The sequence below is a fragment of the Coturnix japonica genome, chromosome 7, assembly GCF_001577835.2.
Source record: "Coturnix japonica isolate 7356 chromosome 7, Coturnix japonica 2.1, whole genome shotgun sequence".
Taxonomy (NCBI): Eukaryota; Metazoa; Chordata; class Aves; order Galliformes; family Phasianidae; genus Coturnix; species Coturnix japonica.
This window is the reverse complement of record NC_029522.1, coordinates 15,042,016-15,066,650: the sequence shown is the minus strand read 5'-3', so window position 1 is coordinate 15,066,650 and position 24,635 is coordinate 15,042,016. Positions and strand designations below refer to the sequence as shown.

General features: G+C 38.9%; 1 protein-coding gene across 5 annotated transcripts; it reads right to left on the bottom strand.

Annotated features, from left to right (window-relative positions):
• Positions 1–1,431: 1,431 nt before the first annotated feature.
• On the bottom strand, positions 1,432–24,426 carry GPR155 (G protein-coupled receptor 155). 5 transcript variants are annotated; one of them, XM_015868418.2, is made up of 16 exons: positions 24,131–24,426; positions 18,928–19,433; positions 16,658–17,057; positions 15,728–15,893; positions 15,059–15,214; positions 14,515–14,598; positions 13,096–13,216; positions 11,941–12,025; positions 11,769–11,859; positions 10,561–10,810; positions 9,757–9,858; positions 7,908–8,041; positions 6,592–6,687; positions 5,558–5,622; positions 4,705–4,842; positions 1,432–3,393 (listed from the first exon to the last, which is right to left on the bottom strand). In XM_015868418.2, exons 2-16 carry the CDS (start codon positions 19,385–19,387, stop codon positions 3,171–3,173), a joined length of 2,571 nt encoding a protein of 856 aa, XP_015723904.1. In that variant the 5' UTR covers positions 19,388–19,433; positions 24,131–24,426; the 3' UTR covers positions 1,432–3,170. The 5 variants fall into 5 exon arrangements, 4 of the variants coding, with proteins under 4 accessions (XP_015723904.1, XP_015723902.1, XP_015723903.1 ...); XM_015868416.2 differs by lacking the exon at positions 24,131–24,426 and adding an exon at positions 23,350–23,474; XM_015868417.2 differs by lacking the exon at positions 24,131–24,426 and adding an exon at positions 20,271–20,295.
• Positions 24,427–24,635: the final 209 nt, after the last annotated feature.

The window sequence follows — 24,635 nt, the reverse complement described above, 5'->3', positions numbered from 1 at the left end:
ACAAACCAATGAAAGTAGTGAAGGTGGTTGCATAGGCCTTTAAGCAAATTTCTTGGCTGCTTAAGTAAAAGGACAGCAGTTAAATAGGTTATCAAGGTAAACACACATTGGTCAGACTGTAATATATGCAGTTGTTCTTCTAGTTTCTGTGTTGTCTTTTAGTTATTTGTCTACATAATACTCAGTAAAAACGATATGCTGTGTTCAGATGAATCAAGTCATGGCCAGCAGAGTAGGAGATACTGTGACACCTTTCCTCCTGGGATTTCAGTTTCCTAGTAATCAGGTGGTACAAAAGAAAAGTTGAGAGCAGAACGAAAAAGTATCACTTCCCCCTACAACTATACTTAAAAAATGTATATATATATATCAGAATGTCCTCTAGAGGGCAATCTTAGCATGTATTTCACCTAGAAATGCCTTACAGGCTTTTTTTGTTTCGGTATATTTTGTTTGTTTGTTTTAGTTTTTTTTTAATCTTAATTAAGGATCATTAATTAAAAACTAATAATTAAAAAAAAATACAACTTCAAAGTTAACTGATATCAATCCTCAGCTAATCAACCTTCAAAACAACTCATTGCATCACTGACCAAGTCTTAAAAGCAAAGCTGTTTACCAAAAACACACATCAGTAGATAAACAACTGCCGTACACTGAACTGCCAACTATTTTAAAGCCTACTGGTGCTCCCTTGTGGAATCAAATATTTGTCAGGTACAGGAGTTGAATAACTTCCTAACATCACTCTAAACCTGTTCTTTGCTTCCAAAAGTCTCCACTGATTTAGAAATATATTAGCATATTCCATATTTGTTTTACAGTTTCTTTAGCCAATTTGTTAATCATCATAGACTCTCATCAGACTAACTATGATATCAGAAGTCACAGTGTTGTAACAGTTCATCTAACTGTATTTTTTTAGTCGTTACCAAAATATGTCCTCTTTCATTAGATTTCATTAGAAGGGACCCTTCCCTAAGCAAACATTTTGAGCAATTTCTTATTTAAAACAGATGTGTTGGTTTCAAATCTAGGAAGTATTAGAGCCATTACTAAGAGGCCAAGGCAAGGACATCATGATGAAAATGAGAAAGCTAAGTGCAAGAACGATGACTGTACTTAGGATCACCAAACTGAACTTAGTTAAGCTTGAGTATTTGCAGGATTTTCTGAAATAAAAAGTACTTGGTAAGGGGATGATATCAAAACATTCCTGAAGATCTGAATTAGCTCCTTGCTGGCATCAGGAGTAGACAAGCAACGAGAAGAGAACTGGTGGACATCCATTAACAACCACTCTGCATACCCCACAAGGCAGATCTGAAATGCAGGAGCCACTTGAACAAATCTCTCAAAAAGATGCGCTGCTTGTAAAACTGATGTGCACCCGTCACCCTCGCATGCCCTGCATCACACCACAACCAGAACTCTGAAATCAATATCAGATTTATTAATAAGTTACAATATTTAGAAGCCAGACACGTAGCTTCTGCTCTTTAGACATGTATATCTAGTCATTCCAAAATGTTTGATGTCATTGTTTTCAGCAGTTCTAATGGAAATAAAACTGTCGTTTTCCTTTGGGGCCACAGCCCAATACAAATGTCAATTACCTTGTTGCTGGAAACATTAAAATACGTCAGTTTGTGTAGCATACGTATACAGTTATGTTTCAGAGCACACTGCAGATATGCAATAAGAATGAAATCCTTTGCAGAGTTATAGCTACCATAAAATGACTGTTTCCTGAACAATAGTTTATACTGCTAAAATCATTTTCAGTTCTTAATACAAAGTGGACACATAAGTGGCTGCAATAAAATCTGTATTAAAAAAAAAATAAAATTAAGGGATGCTTTTTTAAAAAGTCATTTGCTTGACTATTTCAGATGAGTAAATACTTTTTTAGTATTTGCATTCCTTTCCCTCATTATCTAACATTTTATATAGACAAATACACGCCATTCTTTCAGCATTAGAACTGCTTTTCCTAGCAGTGTAATGGCCGTCAGATACTACAGTTTGTCTTTAACCTCTCCAAAATACTCTTGAAGTTTCTGCTGTCAGTGCACAGGAATTTGAATGACACTGGATTAACCACTTAACCTCATAGAGGGATACCTGAGGCCTATTTGAAAAGTCTGTTGTGTGCCCAATAATAACATTCTAATATCTCCAGCTTTTCTAAACCTTAACCTGGATACTCCATTAGGGTTGTTTATAGAATAGACTTGGAAGTCAATGCATGTTATTTAAAAGATCTCATGGTTTGATAAAATGTTGGGTCTTATACTGGTGTCCTAGGCTTCCACAAGTTCTCTGTCTGAGGCTGGCACTTCTGAATTATAATGGAGGCTTACTCCAGAAACTAAAAATCCACTCTTGACAAAGCTGTTACCACCACTAAAAGGTAAAATTTCAGAACCAGCTGTTCACATAAGAATACATCACATTGTTTCCTAATTTGAGCAGTAGGGATTATTTTTGTATGTTTCTGCAGTACCTTTGTAGAAAACCATTTTTATTCCACTCCTTTTTTCCTCAGCTTAAATTCTACTATGCTATAATCTCTTCACAAGAATTCCATTTTTAAAAATGGAGGATTTTATATTTAAAAGGGAAACAAATGCCTAGTGTGAGGTGTTAACAACCAGAAAAAGTTTCTGGTGTTATACAAGTGTATACAGTAGTAAAAACTGAGGTATGATGGAAGAAGTCCTATTTTTATGAGGTTAGCGGGAGCTTGACCTTAAAAAAGGATCAAAATTGAGTCATGCTGAAATACTATAAAACATACAGCAACACGAAATATTTCCCTCACATATGTTTGTTATGTTTTTTTTTCCCATTGTGGCACCAGCCACTAAAGTTGCTGTTATAAGTGCATGTATAATATGCCAGTGACACATACTATTTTACTATTTGTTTTGCTGAAAATGGAAGAAATCTAGAGTATCTTCTTTTGATCTAGTTGCCTTCTGGTTTAAGAATGGCTTTCATTTGCTTCAGAATAGACAGAAGTAGAACCACATTTCCTAACTTTACAAGAGAAGGTAACATGACCCTCCAGGACACCTGAGAAAGAAACACTTCCAGTTTCAGCAGCAAACCCAAAAGAGATGGTCACGTTTACCCCTACCTGCCTGTCCTCTGTCTACATGCTCAGGTCATTGGCTCTCCGTTGTAGTTGCTCTCTTTTGAACAAAGCGGTAATATAAATGTTCATCCCGAAATTCAAATTCATTTGTAATATGCTGGATGACACCTCCTTTCATCAGTCTGTCTCCGTACATCACAGCTTCACCACGGTCAGAGGCGAGGCCAACTTGGATGAGCCAGTTCACCAGGTCACAGCCCAAGAAGATGCCAGTAGAGATCTTTGCACCACACCTGTATGTCAAAGGAATGATTCACCCACATGTTCTGTAAATCTGGTATCACCACTGCATGATGGGGAAAGGCAAGGAAAAATAGCAGGAAACAAGGAAAGACATCATGATAGTTAAGAGCACGTTAGAGGAGAATTTGCAAGTTTTGCATATTAGGGACATGCCACTGTTCACTACCTTTTCATACAGACACTTCCATGAAAAGAAAAATTTACATTTGAAGTTACTTCAGGCCTCTGTAAATAAATATCAACAAACAGAAGCAGCAGTTTTCCTACTAGCACACACAGTGCAAACATACTTAGTGAATACTTACTTCCTGTGTACTCTTTTTTTTTCCCTCTTTTGTTTTTTTATCTCAGTTAAAAGCAACAGTAACATACAGCAAGCTAATATCATAGAAGAGAAATAAAAATCTAACAAATTAAAATCCATGATCAGAAGGTCTCAGTTATAGGATGTTTAAATCAATGAGGATACGATCAAGTTACACAAACATAAATGCTTTATTTTAATCTGCAAGGAGGAAGAAAAGACATGAAGCTTTTTCTGCACAAACTTAACACGAAAACAATAAAGCAGTTAAAGTCAGATTTTGATGTATTCTCAGATGATACATAAATTAAATAAATAAATAAAAAAAAATGCTAAAACTAAACCAAACAGCCCAAAATCCAGAAAGCCGTAATAGCAGCTGAAGTGCAAGAAACTAACAAAGAGCTTTAAAAACCTGTCTATTTTGAAATAGTTTCTGATACTTCATTTCTGTGTGGCAAGTCTTTGCCCTGCCATAGTTCATAGTTTCAGTAAAACTTTGAGTTCACTGTCTGAACTCAAAAGGTGTAAAGTCCTAAAGATGTTCTACTCACACACAGCAAGTGGTTCTGTTGCAATAGCTTTGCCTCCTGCAGTTGTTATTAGTAACATTTTCTACCATAAATACCAACACCTTATCAATTAGAAGGTGAAAGTGAAGCATCACTGTAACATGCTGTTACAGGTATTGACACATACACTTCTTCAGAAAGATTTTATACCTAAACTCCTGCTAAATGCAAGAACTGGGATAGATTTTAATGAGGTGCTACCTAGCATCAAACCTAGATGAGATGACACGATAATTTGTACCTCAGTGTTTCAGTCCTAGATAAGACATATCATTACTGCAAAATTCTTAATCTTCACTTGAAGGCTTGAGTAAATACATCAGAACAGAAATCACCCACAGATTAACTATACTGCATTTCATTATTTCCAAAAAGTGAGCCATGAGCTTTGTTAAAAGGTTAAATGTGAAGGGGGAGAACCTTACCTTCTGCCTTTGACAATGCTTTTGACACAGTGATCTCTATGATAATGAACAAACTGTTGACAGGTCATCCTGATTTCCTCAGGTAGAGTGGAGTCTGCATGCCCTTCTGCTTCTCTGCCTCCCCAGAGAAACTCAAGCCTGGGGTGAAGGGGTGGGAACAACAATAAAAAAAAAATAATCAAATCAAGCAAAGGCACTTCTAAGGAAACTGGAAATATGAATGGAACTTACAGGAATTTTTCCATAGCTTTTTTCTGTTTTTCTTCAGATTTTTTAATATAATCTTCTTAATATACTTGTAAGCCCTTTGAACAGTGAGAAGTTTTACTCTGGGCTCAGGCAGAAGGAAGGACAGAGAGTAGCTAGGAGCCAGCCCTAGCTGTTGGATTCACAATCCAGCCAGCTAGCTCTAATTTAAAGATGGCTTTGTACAACTTACTTCTCCAATGGTACAAATGAAGTCTCAATCCACACAATGAACTTGTATGAGCTAATTAATAGTGTACTTTAAAACAGTGCTGAAAGAATCTGGACCAGCACTGACAAACAAATTCTTTTCTTCAGCTGAAATGGTTTCTGAAGATCCACTATTATGCGCTTTACCATCGTTAGACAAGGATTTTGTCTACAGGGAGTTTGTGAGATTTTTGTCAGCATAAGTGCATCAGGGCAGCAGAAAAAACTCCTTTATAAATGAACTGCAATTAGCTCTCCATAGTTGGGAAAGAAAAGAAGTTTTAAATATAAAACAAATAGGGCATTGAATGCCAGGGCACAGAACACTCGAGACTCTTTTAAAATTATTATTGTTAATAATTAAGCTTATACCTACAAATGTAAACATTCTACTTACCTTCGCTTGAATGGCAGAATGATTAAATGCTTATCCAAACCAAAAATACCAAAGGAAATGAAGCCCTAAAGGAAAAACACAGAGAAAATGGAAGATTAAGCAAAGATTTTTGGCTTCTGAAGAACAGAAATAAAGTGTCAACAACTAACTGCCAAAACCCAAATTAAGAGCATCTCTCTTTCCTAGACACTACTTGGAATTGATTTTTTTTTTGCTTTGTTTTTTTTCTCTTAGTCCTTAAAGAGACAGATTAATATATAACAGTCTGTCAAAGAAATTCTCAAAGCAGCAATTCTGTAAGTAAGCTATCCAATGAACAAAATGTCAGTATATTCACATAGCCAGTTATTTAAATCTCTCTTTGTTAAATCAAGAAAAGAACTGACTACAATTTACATGCTGTAATGTTCTCCTACTATTCTTCCATGCTGCTTTTATATCAAAGTCAGAGTATCATTACTTGATACCGCACTGCATCTTAGAGGCGCACTTGTCCACACTCCTAAGAAATACTGCTCTGGTAAGTACTAACACTGTTTTGCTTTCACCTTCATAGACCACAAATCCAATGCGTCAGTTTGCATTGAAATAAGCTATGTGCAGCTGTAACAATTGTACATCTAATTGTGTCAGTTGTTACTTAATAGTGAAGGAACTGAAACTGCAGAGGCAGTAACTTAAAGCCCTATAGGCAAAGTATCTATGTAGCTATCTTGTCCCTATGCAGTTATTCTGAAATTTTCTGCTAAAAATAAAGCTGAAATCCTACTCCGTTGCAATGGGCATTTGGCACTCAGCTGCCATTTATACCTCTTAAAGTGCTCAAAGCAATCACATTATGTATGATAAGACAACTATCTTTTGACAGAAAGATAAAGAAAAGAAAAAAATTGGGGGGGAAGAAAAAAGTCAAAACAGCTTAAGGAACCGGTGTCTTCAGTATTATTAGAGGACTTCACCTTAAAGTACCTCTAACAGCATGAGCTGCAACATCTACCAACAAAGCTATTTTCAAAATAAACATCAGTAAGTACCTGACCAAAATTAAACACAGCACAAAAGAACTGCAATTCCACATACAGTCTTCCAGGTTCTTGGTTGAACAGCCACCACAAACAACTGGAAAGATTCTGTTTAAAAACACAAAACAAACAAGAAAAATAAAATACAACAAACCCAATGTTAAAATCAGAAGTGCTTTCTTGCTCTTCGCCTGTCTTTATTCAACAAATAATTCACATAAAGACAGTAAGAGAGAATAAACACTTCAGAACATTATTTTAATTGGGCTTAATAGCTGGGAGTAAACAACTGAACTTGTTTGTTTTTAAAGAAAGTAATGGAAAGCATATCAGTGTAGAGGTCCTGCCTGTTCACATGTTTATACAAGGAGCTTGCTTTAAGCATTCTCAGGTGTTCAAGCTAACACAGACAATATTAGCCCAGACACACTTGCAGTACTTGTCTTGAGGCCTGTTGAGCTGACATCATTGCTTTCTACATATTTTCTACATAGTTAAGATTGCTTTAAGCTGAAGCATGTCACACTTGAGCTATCTCAGATACCTGATTAAAGAAAATAAAATGTCCAAAGTTAACCACTTTGGGTGAAAAGGATAATGAACTAATGCAATCGGTCACATTTCATCGTATCTAAGTATTCATTTGGATTCAGTTGAAAATAGAGAGTCAAATTTGGGACACTGCTGTAACACAGAAAATATATCAAATATTCTGTTCTAATATGTATTTTTACTGCAGCTTTCAGAATACGCTTCCTTTTTAATTTAATAGGCAATACCAGTTTAGTTGTCTTGTCCCCAAATCAGCATGAAAAACAATGAAAACACATTCTTCCATTTCAAATAATGTCTATCTTATTTACTAAACCACCTCTACGAAGTCCAAATTCCAAACTAAAGCATGATCAGATGGAACAATTTTTGTACAGTCTCTTTCAGAAGTAGAATTCACTTCATATTTTTAACTGATATCTAGAGAAGGCAATTAGCTCTTGAGAAAAAATAGGACAAGGAGCGGTAGTGATGAATTAATTACCCAATGATGTGATTCCAATTTTTTTCTGTCCCTTTGGGGTTCTCCAGTGAAGCTTGCTCACTGACACTGTTGGCCTTAACTTGCCTTTTATTTTTCTGTGCCACACAATAAAATAATCTTATGATACACCTCCTACAATAGGAGAAAAAATAAAGCCTCTGATTTACTTAATATATAGCTATAAAAAGTAGGAATTGGAAGATTTTTTTTTTTTTACTGGGCTGTCTACATAGCCTTCCTAAAAACGGTCCCACCTCAATGAGAGAAGCAACAGGGAGAAAAAAGTATTTACAGCAAAAAGGCCAACAACAAGAAGCAAGCACAGCAGCACATGTCTGGCCAGCTGTTTGTCTCCAGTCTGTAGAAGCTGTTCTTCCTGAGCCAGTACGCAGGTCTGAGCACTACATTGATTCACACACTGATCAGCTGAAAAACAAACAAGAAGTTTTCATTAGGCTAACTTACTGTCTCTAAACTGATAAGTAAATTTGCTAACTACAAGTTGAGTTAAATCTCTTTGTGTTTGTATTGAAGTCCTACACACAGTGTTAACTTTGACAACAACCAGTTCAGACATCTATCCTCAGATGGAACAGTTTGTGTGTTCCTAAAATGAAGAAGCTTCTCAACAGAACTCTTCCTTCAAAGGTTTAATAGAAATTGTGATTATGAATTAGCTATAATGAAATATTAGCAATTTCCTCAAATCAGATTTTAAACCTAGAATTAATATATGGAATAAATATTCTAAGTATACTGCAGTTGCAATAATTGTACTCCATATATCAGTGCTGCCACATCAGAAAAGCAACCATGTTTATTTCTGTTCTGCTACCCTATTTCTATATAACAAATAATTGCCATAATTCTATTAATCAAAAGAACCAAATACACAGAGAATAGATGCTTTTCTTTTGCCCAGAGTTCTCAGCAATTCTGAGCATATTCCTCTAGATGGCAGTGAAAAACTTACAGTGAAGGACATAACTAAGACTTTATACCAAATACCTTTAGTATTTCAACAGGATAACAGAAGGATTAGTAATGGCTGCAGTCAGATACACAAATGTATCCATTACAATTTGCTTTTAGGGGTTTATAGTTTTTGAACTGTTCACTCCATAGGCAGAAAAAAAAAAATCCCAGCTGATCATAAGATTCAAAATATCTTATCCCTTATGATAAGGAAATTTGATTGCCCCTTTCCTATCACTGGGAGACCTTGTTATGATATTTGTCTGAACTACATAGAAAAAATAGTTGGCAATAAGTAGAAAGCTACATACTGTGAAAGGAGATAAAACAAGGTACGTTTCAGCATGAAATATTTAGTTTTGTTTGAAGTTATGCTGCATTTAGGTAAAGCATATGGATATGGACTTCCTTGTTAAATATGGAAAAAAAACAGGGAAAAAAAAAAGGCTGCCCTGTGGATAGCTTTCGCTGTTGAAAGTGATGTATGATGAGAATGGGCTGAGCATGCAGTTTTCCAACAGGTGCTGAACAGCCACTTAGATCCATTTCTCTATTTCAGTGAGTGGGGTTAAAGCCCCCCCCCCCAGACAGTTTTCTCCATGTCTCTCCCCAGGATCTGGATAATACAGCAGCACGGACATTTGATCTAGTCTGCAATAAGTACTTGCTCTTCTAGACCTTAAGTTTCTTACTGAAAACTTGTGCATGACTACAATAGAAGCTTTAAAAACCATTTTGAGGTGGAAATAAGATTTGAATATTAGTATGTAATAAATGTGTTTTAGTCCTAATTTGTTTCAGTTTTAGTGGTTTAACATTTAGCAATCACACTCCTTCCAAAAAAACAAATCTACCAAACAAGAGAGCAAAACTGTCACTCTAACATTTAAAGATTTCTAATGAACAACAAGAACAGAATGAAGATATCAGAAGATAACAGAATGAAGAGGAAGGGGACTGAGGGAGTGTTGTGGTAGAGCTCAGCTGGTCATTGTTGTGAAACTATCATATCCTCCCACCACAGGCAGAGGGATCTTTTAGACAAGGTTGCCCAAAGCCTCATCCAACCTGGACTTGAACACTGCCAGGTAACGGGGTATCCAAAGCTTCTCTGGGCAACCCATTCCAGTTTGTAATATTAATACAAGGATACACTGCTGTTTTACCTGTCTCAATTGGAGGAACCTTGTTTTCAACAGCATTTGGCACTGCTTTGCCCTCCTTAGCACAGGATATTTCCCCATTCGTTGTTTGACAAGAACAGCAATCTATTAAGCATAATAGGATAGTTAGTTTCCTTCACAATATATATATAGTATATATATATTTATAGTATATATATATAGTATAGTATATATATAGTATAACACAATGTGCTATACTCCAGTATGCTCACAAATAATCTAAAAGGGGAAAAACAGAAAACTGTTCCAGTTTGCTGAGAGAGCATATGCATTATATTACAAATACATAGAAATATCTAACATAACACTACCACCACAGAAGCAACACGTGTGCTTTTAGCTAGAAGAAAAGCACAAGTGAAATGAGTAAGAAAGCCAAAGTCAAACAAGGAGTAGCAGTGTTGTAGGAATAACAATGTTGTAGGCCTTTAACTCATTCTCAGAGAGACAGCTTATTGGGTAAACAACCTATAACACCTACTGGACTGCATTTATCACATGCTTATGAAGACACTATCACTTACAAAAAATCCACATACGTGGTTGTATTTTATTTTATTTTTCACCTGTCTACTTCCCCAGTTTACCATAATAATAATCAAACCTTCCCTAGAAATATAAACCTAAGTCCTTGGACAGCTACATCTAGATTTTTCTTTTTTCACTAACTTCACATTCGAAATTGTAAACAACAATCCCTCCCGGGTCAGAATTAAATTTGGAATGGTTTTGTTTGGTTTTGTAACCCAAGTTGTTTATTTGTTTTTACAAAGCTACTTTCTATACCTCTTACTGCAGACAGCTGTGCAGAGCAACCTGTAGAAGGCTGTGCAGGAGAAGGTGGTGCAGAAGACCCTGCAGAAGGTTGAGGCACAGTGGCTGCAACTCGATTCCCCTCATTCCCTTCCACTTGGCCATGAGGTGAATATGGGTTCAGTACCTCATAGTTTGACTCTTGTCTATTTCTGTTCATGCACATAAGTGAGATGCCTGTCATCAAAATGCTGATGAACAGGACCACTGCTGTGGTGATTATCTGTTAAGTAAAAAGAGAGAAAAAAAGTATATACCTAAATACAAACTAAAGGAAAATTGTTGCACATATCTTTCTTTCTCACATCTGCAGCTTCCTAAATACACTCAGAAATGTATCCACAGAGAAAGCTTTCTGCTCTTCCATCTCATGGCATTGAAGGTGAAGGAGCACTTAGTACATGAATATGTTTTATTTTTCATGAGTAAGACAGCTACTTTTATTTTATTTTACTCCCCTTACCTCTTTTTTTACCTCCTAACCCTAACTCTGCCGCCCTCCCCCTTTTTTTTCCCCATTTTCTTTTGTTTTCCCTCCTCACTTGTTTTTCATGGGGTCTCCTATTTCGTCATGTGATCCAAAAGTGTCCTCTTGTCATTATATTCTTTTCCCTCAGGGCCATTGTATTATATTGTGCTATCTTGCATTCCAATATCATAGTTAGTAAAATAAGTTTTCCTCCTCAGATTATTGCCGATGCTCCATTTGTTTCCTTGAGTCCAGCTCACATCTCCCTACCCCTTTTCTCTTTTCCCTTCCCATTTCTGGGGTCAGGGGGCCTGCCCACAGGCCTACTGCCCCCCTGTCACAGACATAGATTGATCTAGGTAACTCCGTGACAATTTTAGATGATTATCAAACTAGACTACAAATTAGTCACCAAGAAGAGAGCCTGCAATTCATTACTAGTTCTAAGACTTTTCATTTGGAAGCCTACTCCCCCTTTTTCTTAGTCCTATCTGTCTAAACTTGAAGGTCATTGCTCAAACAAGTCTTTCTAATGTTTCATTACAGAAATATTTTTATAGCAATCTGCAAGCATTGTATAATGATACTGTTACAGTAGCCTGTACTTTGACTGGAAGCTACTTACATAAGAATCAAACAGAGAACACAATTTCTTAACGATATATTGGATATGGCAAAAGTCAGAAGAGACAAAGACAGAACGTACTCATACCTGGTGTTTTCCATAGAAAAAGGCAGAGTCAATGCTAGCGCTGTTACGTTCACCAACTATTAACAAGATTCCCACCAGAAGCGTTGGGACACTGAAAATGCAAAATATGAACAAAGTAACATATTTAGCTAGCTCTCATGAATCCTACTGGTAAACCTCTGTGCTGACTTACCCCCATCCAGCTATGATTATAAACCCAATGGGAATCTTTACTGTTTCTCTCTTCCTCAACAGAAACAAAGAGAAAGATAAAAAACCTACAAAGAACAAAAGAAATGCCTTGTTTATTATTAGAGAACTGAAAATTACAGACTCTAGACACACTAGTGTGTAACCTGCTTAGTAACCAAAGTGTTCATCTCAGACCTCAAATATCCTAAAGTATTCTTTTTTTTTTATTTTATTTTATTTTTTTTTGTTATATTCTGAGAAAGTAAAAGAGAAACACCTACTTAAAAAATAAATCATATGAATAATGAAGTTTGAAGAACTACAGAACTATACATAGGGATATCTTCTGCAAATGTCTATTCCATTCCCAAGCCCAGTAATACTTCCCTTGCTAAAGCAAAGCTAGTATTTACATGAGGCTATACTAATCATACACTATCTTCTATCTCAACCAAACAAACACAGCCTACTGCACAAAAACATCACACAAAATAAACCTTTCCGCTTCTGGACTCAGGAATGGTATAAGAAGTCTGTTTTAATCACACCTGAATAGTTCACCAAGTTCCTTCATATATCTTTCAAATCCACCTACTACAACTAATCTCTTCATTAATCATCCACACCTGCAGAACACATACACTGCTTTTTGGAAATTACAACTGCCACAGGGAAGAAATAATAAAGCTCCTTGGGCATCTCCATTCTGTTTTTCCTGTTTTTTGAGGCATAAGGTTTTAAGATCTCCTTAATGCTGAATAAATTAAAGTCTTACATTCCGCATTCATTAAAAACAGGCAGTAAGTTTTTGAGTAGCTGAAGGGCAACCCATCCCCATTTACTCTATTTGTAATTGCTTCTGCTTTGAGAGCAGGTTCTTAATTTATTTATTTATTTATTTTTTAAAAGCCAGCAAGGCTTGTACTGTAACTGGCAAGGATAAACCAGACATGTCTGTATATGAGCTTTGAATAGCAGAAGTGGCACCTGACATTTAGCCCCACACTGCTAGGACTTCAGCTTGGCACAGCTTTTAAGTGTCTGTTTGTGGAATTATAGACAAGTGAATGGAACAATTACCCTGAAGAATACAATCAAGTTATATTAGTACATCAACCTTTTATACCATACTTAGTTCTGCCTAGAAAAATCATACCTGTCCACAGGTAGGTGCTATAAAGTGAACTGTAGAGAAATATAAATACTAGGATCTGCACAGTTACATCTTTCTGTTTAACAGTGAAATTCCATATCACCATTCCAATGCAAGCAATAAGCTGAAAAGAAAGGGAAGATGACATTATTTAAATTTGGAAAGCAGGATGACAAAAACACAAAAAAACCCTCAAGCCTAAACATGGTGTAACATAGATACAATCAGTTTCTAAACACCACTGCAATGCACTTTTATGAATTAGATAGTTAGCACAGCAATAAACTCAATGTTATGGTTACATCACTGACTAGGGCATTCTCCCTCCACTTTTTTTGTTTTGGTTTTGACAGCAGTTACAAAGCTCAGATAAACATGAAGCGAGAATAGTCAGGGAAGAAAGTATATATAATTATTGCAAAACATACAAATATTAAGCCAAGATGTGAAGCTTTTGTTAGGTACAACCCATTCATCTGAAATGATCTGAACATGAACCTGAGAGCTGAGGTCAACAGATCAACCAGGAATTATACAAGTTTTGAACATCATGTGAGAGTTTTAGAGCTAAAGCAATCTGAAAAAATAGGCTGAAATACTAAGGAAATACTAATAGAAAGGCTCAAAAAATTTTCTTAAGGAGAACTTTATGTTGTTATAGACAAGAACCACTTGCAACTCTCATGTTTGATTTTCTTCTCTGAAATGTGACTGCAATCAGATCTCAGAGTTCATTTTATTATTAAAAAACAGACAAAAACAACACTTCAGAAAGCATCTACTGCACAGGTGTATTATGCTCACTAATTCTAATAGATGTGCAGTTGTCTTCAAGGGAAGAAGCAGCACAGACTCTATAGTTTTCTCTCAGCTTAAATAACAATTACAGTTAATCCAAGTCAGAGGTATTTGGCTTTGCTGTCCCCTAGCCACCAGCCATGCATTCCCCCGCCCCTTCCTTGCATCAGCACTGGCACCTGTATGATCCCTCAGTGAGTCACTTCAGGTAGCTAAACCAGCTAGTTTCCTAATTCACTTCCTGAAACAGGTCGCCAAGAGTCAGACGCATGCTGCTGCCTATCATGGCATTGCTGACTTTGGATTGGCATAAACCGAACTGGGAATGCACTCAGCACTGCTATTTGGCAGTAGTTTATAACACTAAAAATATATTACAGAAGCCATTTGCTGTTCTGTTTGCCATGCTGCTCTATGAGAGCTGTATGATCAAAACAAACTGTCACCTTGCCATTTTCTTCAAGGCTATACCTCCTAAGTCACAGAAACTGTTCAGAAAAGTCACACATTAGATTAATCTGCTCACTTTATGTGGCTACAAAGATATGCTGTAGAAACCAAACTGCAAAAGTGTTAAAGACACACACACAAAAGAAAGAAAGAAAATATTTTCTTATTACTGACCTGAGCAACAAGTAGATTTGTTGTAATCATATGAGGAAGCTGTCTGTATTTCTTACTCAGAAGAACAATAATAAGAGACCAAATCTGTAAAAGACAAGATAAAACTGAAAGTGAGACCAACACACACATAAAAAACATTGACGATAGTAACAAAAGAGCAGGATGAATACCCTTGCAAACTCTAGTGCAATTAAATATAGTACAAATCTTCTTGAGAAGTTACTTCACAACATGATTACCACAGCCAGTTTGACACCATCTGCTGCCAATATGTATGCCTTAGAAAAAGCAATGTGTTGTCGGGTTCTCACTGTGGTGAAATATTTCCAGGGAGCACCAAGGCTTTGTCTACCACATGCAGAAACCCGATTGTTTTCAGATTTTTGTTTTTTTAAACCCAGCTCTTCCCTCCTCATCCTTCTGCAACAGGATCCAATGATGAAATGTCCATCTCATCTTAAATCATGACTCGATTTGCTGCTTACGTACTAAAGCTTCCCTGATGTTACAGTGTGCAATGGTAATTCACTTTGCCAACACATACCAGAGAAACAAGGCTGACAATACTTATGTCAAAGCTAACATTCTGGAGTGCAGATGCCAGTGGATTGGGATCCATAGACGGAATGGTCAAAAGCCATGCAGAAACATACATGATAGGTGCAGACACAAAAGTGCTTATCACCATGCCTGAGGTAATCTGCAAAGAGTCAAACAGAACATGAACAGAGTTAAGCAAATCTCAAGTAAAATAGTAGTCTTAATAATCAGTTAAAGCACAGGTTCTTCTATAAGCTCTTAGCATGAAGCTAATTCATCTCACTTTGTCAACGAAATCAGTGATAACATTCTTGCTCTATTTCTGACTAAAACAATAGACCAAAAATAAGACTTCTGAAAAAAAGAAAACAAAGATGCAAATTACTTTTCATTTAATATTATCCTAGTTCTTCCTACTGTTGTCATGAATAAGAGAATGTCATGAATAAGGACTTATTTTAAAGTGTGCATTATCAAGAAACTTAAGACTGCAGGAAACGGTGTTTTGGTTAATTATTAACTTGCAATACAGCTCAGACTTGAAATCTACTGAGTCTGTTCTTCAGAAAAGTATTCATTAAATACTCTACCATAAGAATTTGTGTAATACAAGTAGTTAACCAACAAATTCAAGCCCAAGGTTAGCAAAAGTTTGGAAAACTCGACTACATACAATTCCTACTTCCATATTAAATTGAGTTGCAAATATTGCAACACCAGGTGCTGCTGGGAAAACTCCATAAAGAAATGCATAGTTCGATAAACTGGTGTGGTTGACGGTGCTGCTGCTCTTGTCCAGGAGCTCCACCATTTCTCTACAAAGAAATGGCATCATAAGTCTGAAAAGAGAAGGGGAAAGAAGTCATTCGTTTAAGTCAGAGCAATAGACTCTTCTTTACTCAGAAAAGAAATCATAACATATATAACCTGCTTCAATTTTTCTTGTCACACGTCAAACAAAAAATACATAAGTGTTAGAAATTCCACTGATCCCCGAATTATCAACACATTTTGCTACACATTTGTGCAGAAACATTCTTTCAATAACTTCATATTTAGAAAGGCAAAATATAAAAGCAAAACTTAATTTCCAGCTGTAGAGAAACAGCAGCCATACAGAAGTCAGCAACCTTGAAAGTCAGATCAACTTATGTGAACTGTCTGACATAGAATGAGGGTGTAAGCCCAAGTATCCCATGTTAAAAGTTTTATGCTACAGAAAAAAACTTCTATTCATGCTCCTCTGTCTGCCCTTACCAATATCCCAGATGTCACATGGAATTAGTACCTAAGCCTTGCACAGGCTTCCATAAGCAACAAATTCATTTTTCTCACACTCTTGAATAATTGAGATAGCTTACAGTGTATGTCTTGTAGTAAGTTTCCTACTTAGCTGTATTGATGAAACTAAAGTGTGTCTCCAAATCTTACAGTCTTAACGCAATGACAAACTATTGCTATTATGCTAATTGTAGAACAGCAGCAATTAAAACATTTAGATGAAATACTGGAGAGAAAATTCGTATGACCAATATACTCAGAGCTTAAAACGCCCGGCAGCAATTTACAAAGCAAAATTATGAAGTACGTAAATGGAACTTACAGTTTAGCTGTGATGAGAAGGATCAGTGCAACAAACATACCCTTTGTCAGCTTTTTTGTTTGTCCCACCATAGTTAGTCCAAGGTAAAAAAGTGCAGAGCCAGAAAATGAACTGCCCAGTCCATCAAGGAAATTTTCAAGGTAATCAGGAATTTTCTGGCCAAGAACAAAATTTGAGGCAATTCCTATGAAGACCATGAATACAATTGGGTTCTGCAGAACTCGAAGGAGTGCCAGGCCCACTATTTTGATCTTGCTCTGGGACACCGTGCGATTGTCTCTCCACTTCTGGATTTCACAGAAGATAAACCCCAGGGGGTTTAGCATCATAAGAGATATTGGAGCCACTAGGTAAATGTATTGGAGATACTCCGGGTAAGTGGTTTGGTATAGAGCTTCAACTAGAAGGCAGGAAATGAAGAGTGATGAGTGATAGTATTTCAGTACAAAAGTTCATTAATGCTGAAATCGATTGTTACTGCCTTGAAACTAGAGAAAAATTGTTTCACTATCCTTCAAAAGTAACAGAATTTACGATCGATATAAAGGGACATCACCATTAGGCCACAGATGTGTACTGAACACATGAACTTACCCAACATAATTTAATGACTCTACAAATACTCAACATTTACGTTAAAAAACACAACAAAAATAACTCCACATGTTCTTTGATTCACCCCAAATGCTGAATGACACTTTTTTTGCTGCACTGCCTTTTTGGACCAGTCTTTTCTGTAAACAATGTTCTTCCAAGTATTTGTCACTATTCTTAAGTTTCACAAAGCAGTAACTGGGTGAAAGCAAAGAGACTCCGGGCAGTTGTAGTACTTAACACAAAAGTGAAAGGAAACAAACAAGGCACAGTGCCACTGTTGTGTTAGGTGTGCCAGCAAAGCTCCTAATGAACCGGATGTGAATTTGGATAGACTGCACATAGAACAGGCATGAATCATGTGTTATAAGTTGAGGAATATTTAAAGAAAATGTAATCTGACAAGAAAGCAATTCAAAGTTGAAAGAACACTTTAAGTAGAGGGAGGCAATGGAAATATGTTCAGAGTGGCTCAGAGAAACCCTAGTTGGCATTTTAATCCAGTGCCAAGAAACAAAGAGGTAATCCTTATAGCCTCGTTTGGGACATACTTCACATTTCCCACAAGAGGAATAAGTCTCACGAGACGTAACTGAGGGAAAATATATTTTCATCTAGGGAGGAAAAAGGTCCAGCAAGATTAAAAAGAATAAAGGTTCAAGATTCTCTATAGCATGCTGTCTGAAAACTGGGTGAACAAAACTGTTAGCTTTTCATGTTCCCTAAAATGCAGAGCTATTTATTGTCACTTTCAATGTGGAATGTTTGAGCTTTTCTTCTGTATCTTTATTTTCCACTCTGTAATCAAGAGAACTTAAGTAGCACAGATCACCGCTCTTCAGGAAGGAGTAAACAAATGCTACTTAACCCAGCCATCCTCCCCACACACCACACACTCAAGGTGTATTTGGAAACTCCTGCCACTTGCAGCATGCTTTCGGCACCAGCTACAAAGGTCAGAATGGGAAGAGGTAGCACTGGCACGCAGAATCTTCCCAAGGCAGGTAAAAAGCACTGCAAGTCAGACAGCAGCAGGTGGGAGAAGCCTGCGACAACTCCAGAGCACTTCTCAAGAATCATAGTACATATGGATAAAAAGCATACAGATATGCCCTGAAGAAAACCTATAATAGGGAAAATAACATCTTGCTTACCAGAAGGGAAGAAAGTAAGCCTTGCAGATTTGGATAAAAATCAAGTTTAATAACTGATGTAGCTTAGAATTCCAAATGCAGGCTTACAAGAATGAAAGTACACAGTTCTACAAGCTATACTCTGAATGCCTCTTTGTATTCCACCTCTTCCCTTTTTTTCCCCCCCATATTTAAGTCCACTGAACTGCTGCTTACTCACAATTACTGAAAAAGGTATCACAGCTGCATAAAATCCTTATTTGAGATAAACAAATCACCACAAATCACACAGTAATATTTCTTTTAAAAAGACTGAATTCTTTCAAGATCATAACCCAAGAAATATCCACTGGTTGTGAGAAAACAAAGACTGAGGGACAGAACTTGATTGGCCACATAAAATAACTAACACAAAAACTTGCTCTAAAGAGACTGAGGCACACTCCACAACCAGTAGACATCAACATGAACTGGAAAATAAAAGCAAAAACATCTACAGCACTAAAAATAGTTTTGAAAAGGAAAGCATAAGGAACTACTTACCTATTGGGTATCCCAGTGCGAAGTCATTGCTTTGTGTAGCAAAAATAGGGAACAAGCCCGCTTTGCTAAATCGATTCTCAGGACTGGCTACCAACAATGTTAGAACGCAGACTAAGAAAAATACAGCAGCCTTGGCAACTAAGATACTGTACAGGAAGGACCAGTTTACATCAGAGAAGTTAAGTACCACCATGTTTTTGAACAGTAAAGCTGGGAGTGCAAAACGGGAGACAAAATTTCCTAGTCCTTTAGCCTGAGTTGATGTGATAATGTTGGCTCTTCCGGCTATATAGCCACAAAGAATTATTCCAAAGCATTCTAATAGGGCTGGAAAAAGCCTGCTTATTGACATAGAAGGAGGACCACCAGTGGCATTGAGTCCGGCTTGTTCCCACAAAGAAATAGACATATTAGCTGATGGTGAGAGATTCTTTGCACTGAAATCTGAATAGCTATCCATTTTCTTTGACCACCTCTGGCAAAAATAGGGTATTCAATGATCTCATCTGCAAAACAAAAGAAGATATTTATTAATTTCTGAAACCGTGTTGGTGAAAGATCTCTAGCTTGCTGACAGAAGAGTTTACACTTAGAAATGTAACAATGAGACTAACGAGTGGATGTAGAGAAATGAAAGTGAGAAATAAAGCAGAGAAATCATTCTGTCCTCACATATTCACACAACCCGAGACAAATGACAGAGGCTAAAAGTCTCTCAAGAACTCAGCTTGAAATTTAAGGGTAATACTGAAATATTAAAACTGAACATAGTTTGGGAATTCAAAAAGGAAAACATCTGTTGGAAGGACTTTTTCTGTCCTTCTTTTAGGAGCTAAACAACATTTAGCTTAAATCACAGCCTTTCAGCCCTCTCCAGTCAGAAAACAGCAATGGCCAAGTTCTCAGTGTATATTCCTTATCTTGCCAGACCAAAATTAGAACACTAGTCAAATCTCAATCAGGACAGCACACAACTCTTCATGTGTTCATTAGCTTACTTATAACTTGTAACCTTACTTACTTCTTCAACTCAGTTCCCAAATACAGTATCACATTGTTTTTGCTTCCAATTACCAAATTATTAATTTTCCTTTCTAATTCCCCGTGCCTGCCCTATGACGTCTTATGTCCTCTGTGAATCATGTCTTTCTTGGTTCTTTTTCCTTTGCAATAAGAATACACATTACACTTCCAGAATTTAAACCCTACCCCGATTTCCCTTTACCTACTGCTATTTCATCTTTGCTTCCATACACACAGCTCCAAGCATGGTCAGGAATCCTCTTTTGCCTCCCTCTTTAGATCTCATTTAACCCAGGTTCTCCCCTTTAAACAGTTCTTACCAAAAGCTTAAGCACCCAAAATCTTAAACTTTCAGAACTGCTGCTCGAAGTTCTTCCTTTGTGACCATCATCCATTCTAATCAACCTCTTCTTGATCTTGCCCTTCCCATACCTTTTGCAATTAGAGCTCCTCCTAATTCTCCTCCTATCTCCACTCGTTCTTATAGCATTTCCATGGGAGGATCCCTCAAAGCCCTGTGGTGCTGATAGGACTCCTTCCTCATTCCTCTTTTGTTCACTACATCCTCTGCCTCTGTACTTTCATAAGCACTTATTCAGCTTTAAACAGATGACTCAAAGAGCTCTTGCTCCAATCCAGACCTATTACTGCAGTCTGTCTCCAAGACTTCTGTGAATACTCTGCTATAACTCTAAGTCCAATGAGCCCAAAACAGATTTCCTACTCTCCCAAGAAGAATTATCTAGTAGAGAACAATGAAAAGATAGCACAGCCCTACCTCAAATTCCTCCAGCTTGCAGCACAGCTTGCAGCACTGCACAATAGTAAGACTCGCTACAACACAATGTGTTCAACATGCTCCATACAGGAGCCATAGCCTCACACAGCTATCAAGTATCTAATTATGGTTAGAACTTCTTCCCCTCTCTCCCTTCTGAGAAGCGGTTTAAGCCACACAGTCTGTTTCCTCGCAGAACCAGGCCTTCACAAGCAAGTCTACCAATACACAAGCAAATACTTTTGAATGAAAATTGTTCCAGAATTATTTAAATACCTTTCTTCCCTCCCTATTTGAATTACTTATGGAGTCGCTCCCGTTTCATAACCCACGACTCAGTCAAATGAGCATGTAGCAGGCTGACTCTAGTTGTACCAGTCAGCAGCACGTGCTTGATCCCTATCTCCAACACTAACACTGATAAACATCTTTTATAGAGTGCAACAAACATTCCCGTACATCCCTCCAGGCTATCCTCACCTTGAAATTCATTCCAAGGGCCTCTGTAAAAGTCAGCCAGACACAATTTTTGGTGAACCACATGAGTTTCAAAGAGAGAAATAGCACACTGTGGCAAAGCTGCTACTGGTGCTCCTCGGAGAGCTAAGGTGTGAATCACCCCTTCAGCTCCAGAGCTGTTCACAGCCCAAAACACTCACATGTACCACAGATTATCTATCACAGAGCGATGGATATTTTCCAGGCTCTCTCATGGGGGGTTGCATATCACAGTGAATTTTTCCCTCGGTCCCATCTGCAATGAGATGCATGCATTACATAACTGCAGTGGGATTACCTAACCAATCACAGATTTGGCATACAGCCTTATCACACCTAGGGCCAAATTCAGGCTGACCTCTCACATAAGCAGAAATGCCTTCATTTCACAGCTTTTAATGCAATCAACAATGCTGAGCATATGCAAAAATAAACTCTTGTATAGTCTATGCAGAATTCTGTTCTCACAGTATGCATAAGAAATTAACTAGTCAAAAAACACTAAAATGATTACATACATCTGAAAACCAAGAGCCTGACTTTGACTGCATATAATATATCACTTCCTGTTCAATGACTGAAGATTAAGATTTAGGTCCTTGAAAGCTCAGTCAGCTGCATTGCTGGGAACTGCAGACCAATAAGCACGGAGCTTTTAAGAACAGTGCTGCCTCATCAGCTATTAGCTGTGCCAGGAGGAGCTGCCTGCAGCCCACCAGCAGCCTGCATTCATAAGGAGAGACAGTCCTGGCATCACCAGCAGAAATCTGGCACAAGGATTGACAACAGACAGAGATCAAGGAACTAGTGCAGCTTACAAGTCCCTTGAAATAACCTGGAGCACTGATGTTTGCCCATGTCTCCTGTAGGTTGTCAATATTTGTAATGCGTTAAAATTCACCAGACCAGAAACTCAGTTCTGCAGTAGCTGTGAGTTGAGCAACATCATCTAGCTACTCTTGGAATACCAAAGCAGAGAAACTCCTTTTCCAGCAAGAAAATCCCCTTTAAAAATAATAATAATTAAATATATATAGATATATATTATTAATCATTATTTTTAAATTAAAGACCACGTAAGACACTGTAGGAGACACCTCAGTGTACATCATCTGGCAGGGTCTCACTTAGCACACCCTTTCAGCATAACCTTGGTGATGCTGGCAAGTCTGAACAGACTGCTCACAAATTACATCCCTCACTGTGATCTTACTACCTGAGTGTGATGAAGGAACAACCCAAGGGTGACAACTTATTCAGGAGGCTGAAAGTCAGAGAGTGGGGCAGGAAAAATGACCATTCATCTCCCCCTTCACTGGGATAAGTGCTTTTTAATAACATCTTTTACCGTAAGGCAAAGAGGAAGCAACTTTAGAGAGTTACAATGATAAAATGAAGTGGAAAGGAGCGGTTAGCAGAGTTTCTATTTTTGCAAGTTAACCACAAGTTGATTTTCACTTCATCGAGACAAGAAAGCAGACAGAGAATAACCCCAACTGCAACTAATCCAAGAAATGGCCTTCCACTGCCACACAACCCGATCGCTGCCACAAGGAGGTCTGTGGCTGCAAGCATCTCTGTGCACCTGAGCGAGGCCACGCTCCTTTCCCAGTGCTCTGCTGTGCTGTGGTTACACGGCGGTGCTGGGACACGAGAAACCCTGGGGAACCGTGGCTGCCAAGGGGCGCACATTGCCTATCACTGCCCCGGGCTCTGTCTAGGCAGCTAGTCAGGCTCATCAGAATGAAGCAACAGATAGATGCCTGAAGCACAAAATACCACGCCGTCCCAAAATGTTCAATCGGGCTCAACTTAGGGCTTGTTCGCAGACACACGTTTGTGAAGCAAAGAGCAAAACATTTCTCCGAACGCAGACTACACGTTGCTAAAGAAGCACCTCGCTGTCACACTGCCCGGCACAGACGCAGCATCCCCGTCCTGCAGCGAAAAGCCGCAGCGACCGAACGTCCCCGCCGCCCTCCTTCCCTCAGCCACCGCAGGAACCAGCGCTGAGAAACGCGAGACGCAACAAAGTAGCAGCACTACCCCGTGTGACAGCTGTCCCGAGCAAAACAAACAAACAAACAGTGAAGCTGGAGATGGGATCGGCTCGGGCCGCTTACCTATTGGCGCGTGGTAGGCACCAGCGTGTTGACAGAGGGCCGAGCTGAGAACCTCTCCGAGGCGCGGTACAGAGGCCCAGGAGGGGAGGGGAGAGCAGCGCTGACCCGGCCCGGCCCAGCCCGGTCCGCCCCACCCCAAGGCCCCGGGCCCCCGCCCGCCGCAGGGGAGGCCCGGCCCGGCCGCCTTGCGAGGCAGTGACACGGCGGATGGGAGGGATCGGCCCCACCGCCGCAAAATGGCGGCGGCCGGGGAGAAGCCCTCTGCGGCGGCAGGAGGCGAACGGAGCTCTCCCCGACAGCACCTCTCCCCTTCCAGGCCGGGCCTAACGCGCTCCCGCCGCCTACAGCTTCGCTCCGCACAGCTTCTCCCCGCCGCAGGCCTCCTGCTCCCAGGGCCGCAGGGGTGATGGCTTCTGCGGCCCTGAGCAGCTGACCGGCTTTATCTGCCCTCGCAGGGCCGTCACCCCGGGCTTGGCCTTGCCGGATAGCGGGGCCGGCTCCCCGCCCGGGGATGCAGTGGGGGCTGCCGTCTCCCGATACCTCGCACCGCCTGGTGCCGGGCCTCAGCGCTGCGCACCAGGGGAGGTGGAGGGCCGTACCTCTGCGGGCACCTGTAGCTGTTGGGTTCTTTTTCTTTTCGTTTCTAGGTACATTGTAACAAGGCACAACCCATTTTTGATGTGGTTGAGGAGACAGCACTTGGAGCTGCCCATTTTCTAGGAATTCAGCCAGAAGCTGCTATCACTAAGAAGGCAAATGCACACTTCTGCATCTCACTTACCTTCTTGCAAGGTGGCCCAAACCACCTTGTCTTGTTACATGTAGCAGATGGCTGGCAACAGGTGTCCAAACAGGAAGAAGTCAACTCGTCCTGCAGCTGCAATGCCCACGGACAGCAGAGTGGATAGTTTCAGCAGCACACTGGAAACTTTGAGCAAAAAAGAACAGCTCTTATTCCCCTTTGAAGTAACATTCAGAGGAGACAAAACAAAGGGGAAGGGGCAACTATCTTAACCCAAAAGTGCTGACAACTGATACAAGTGATGTGTTGGAATGCTTAATAAATTTACCCATAATGGGTTCAATTTACAAGATCTGCTGTAAAAATACTTACAGGAAACTTACCAGAAACAAATCAGTATATATAAGCAATATCAGATATCAAAATCTTTCAGATTTTTTGGCTTTCTGCCTATCACTCTTCCCTGTAGAAACAACATGCCTTGGAGGGACAAACTCTGGGAAGAAGGCAGACAGGCTTGCCAGGCTGTAGTAGAATCCTCATA

Coding starts and splice junctions, on each gene's coding strand:
- GPR155 (XM_015868418.2), bottom strand. CDS start 19,387: ATGGATAGCTATTCAGATTTCAGTGCAAAGAATCTCTCACCATCAGCT. Junction 15,894..16,657: donor CTTCTCATCACAGCTAAACT/GTAAGTTCCATT, acceptor TTCTCTTTTCAG/ACTTATGATGCCATTTCTTT. Junction 9,859..10,560: donor ACAGCTGTCTGCAGTAAGAG/GTATAGAAAGTA, acceptor TATGCTTAATAG/ATTGCTGTTCTTGTCAAACA.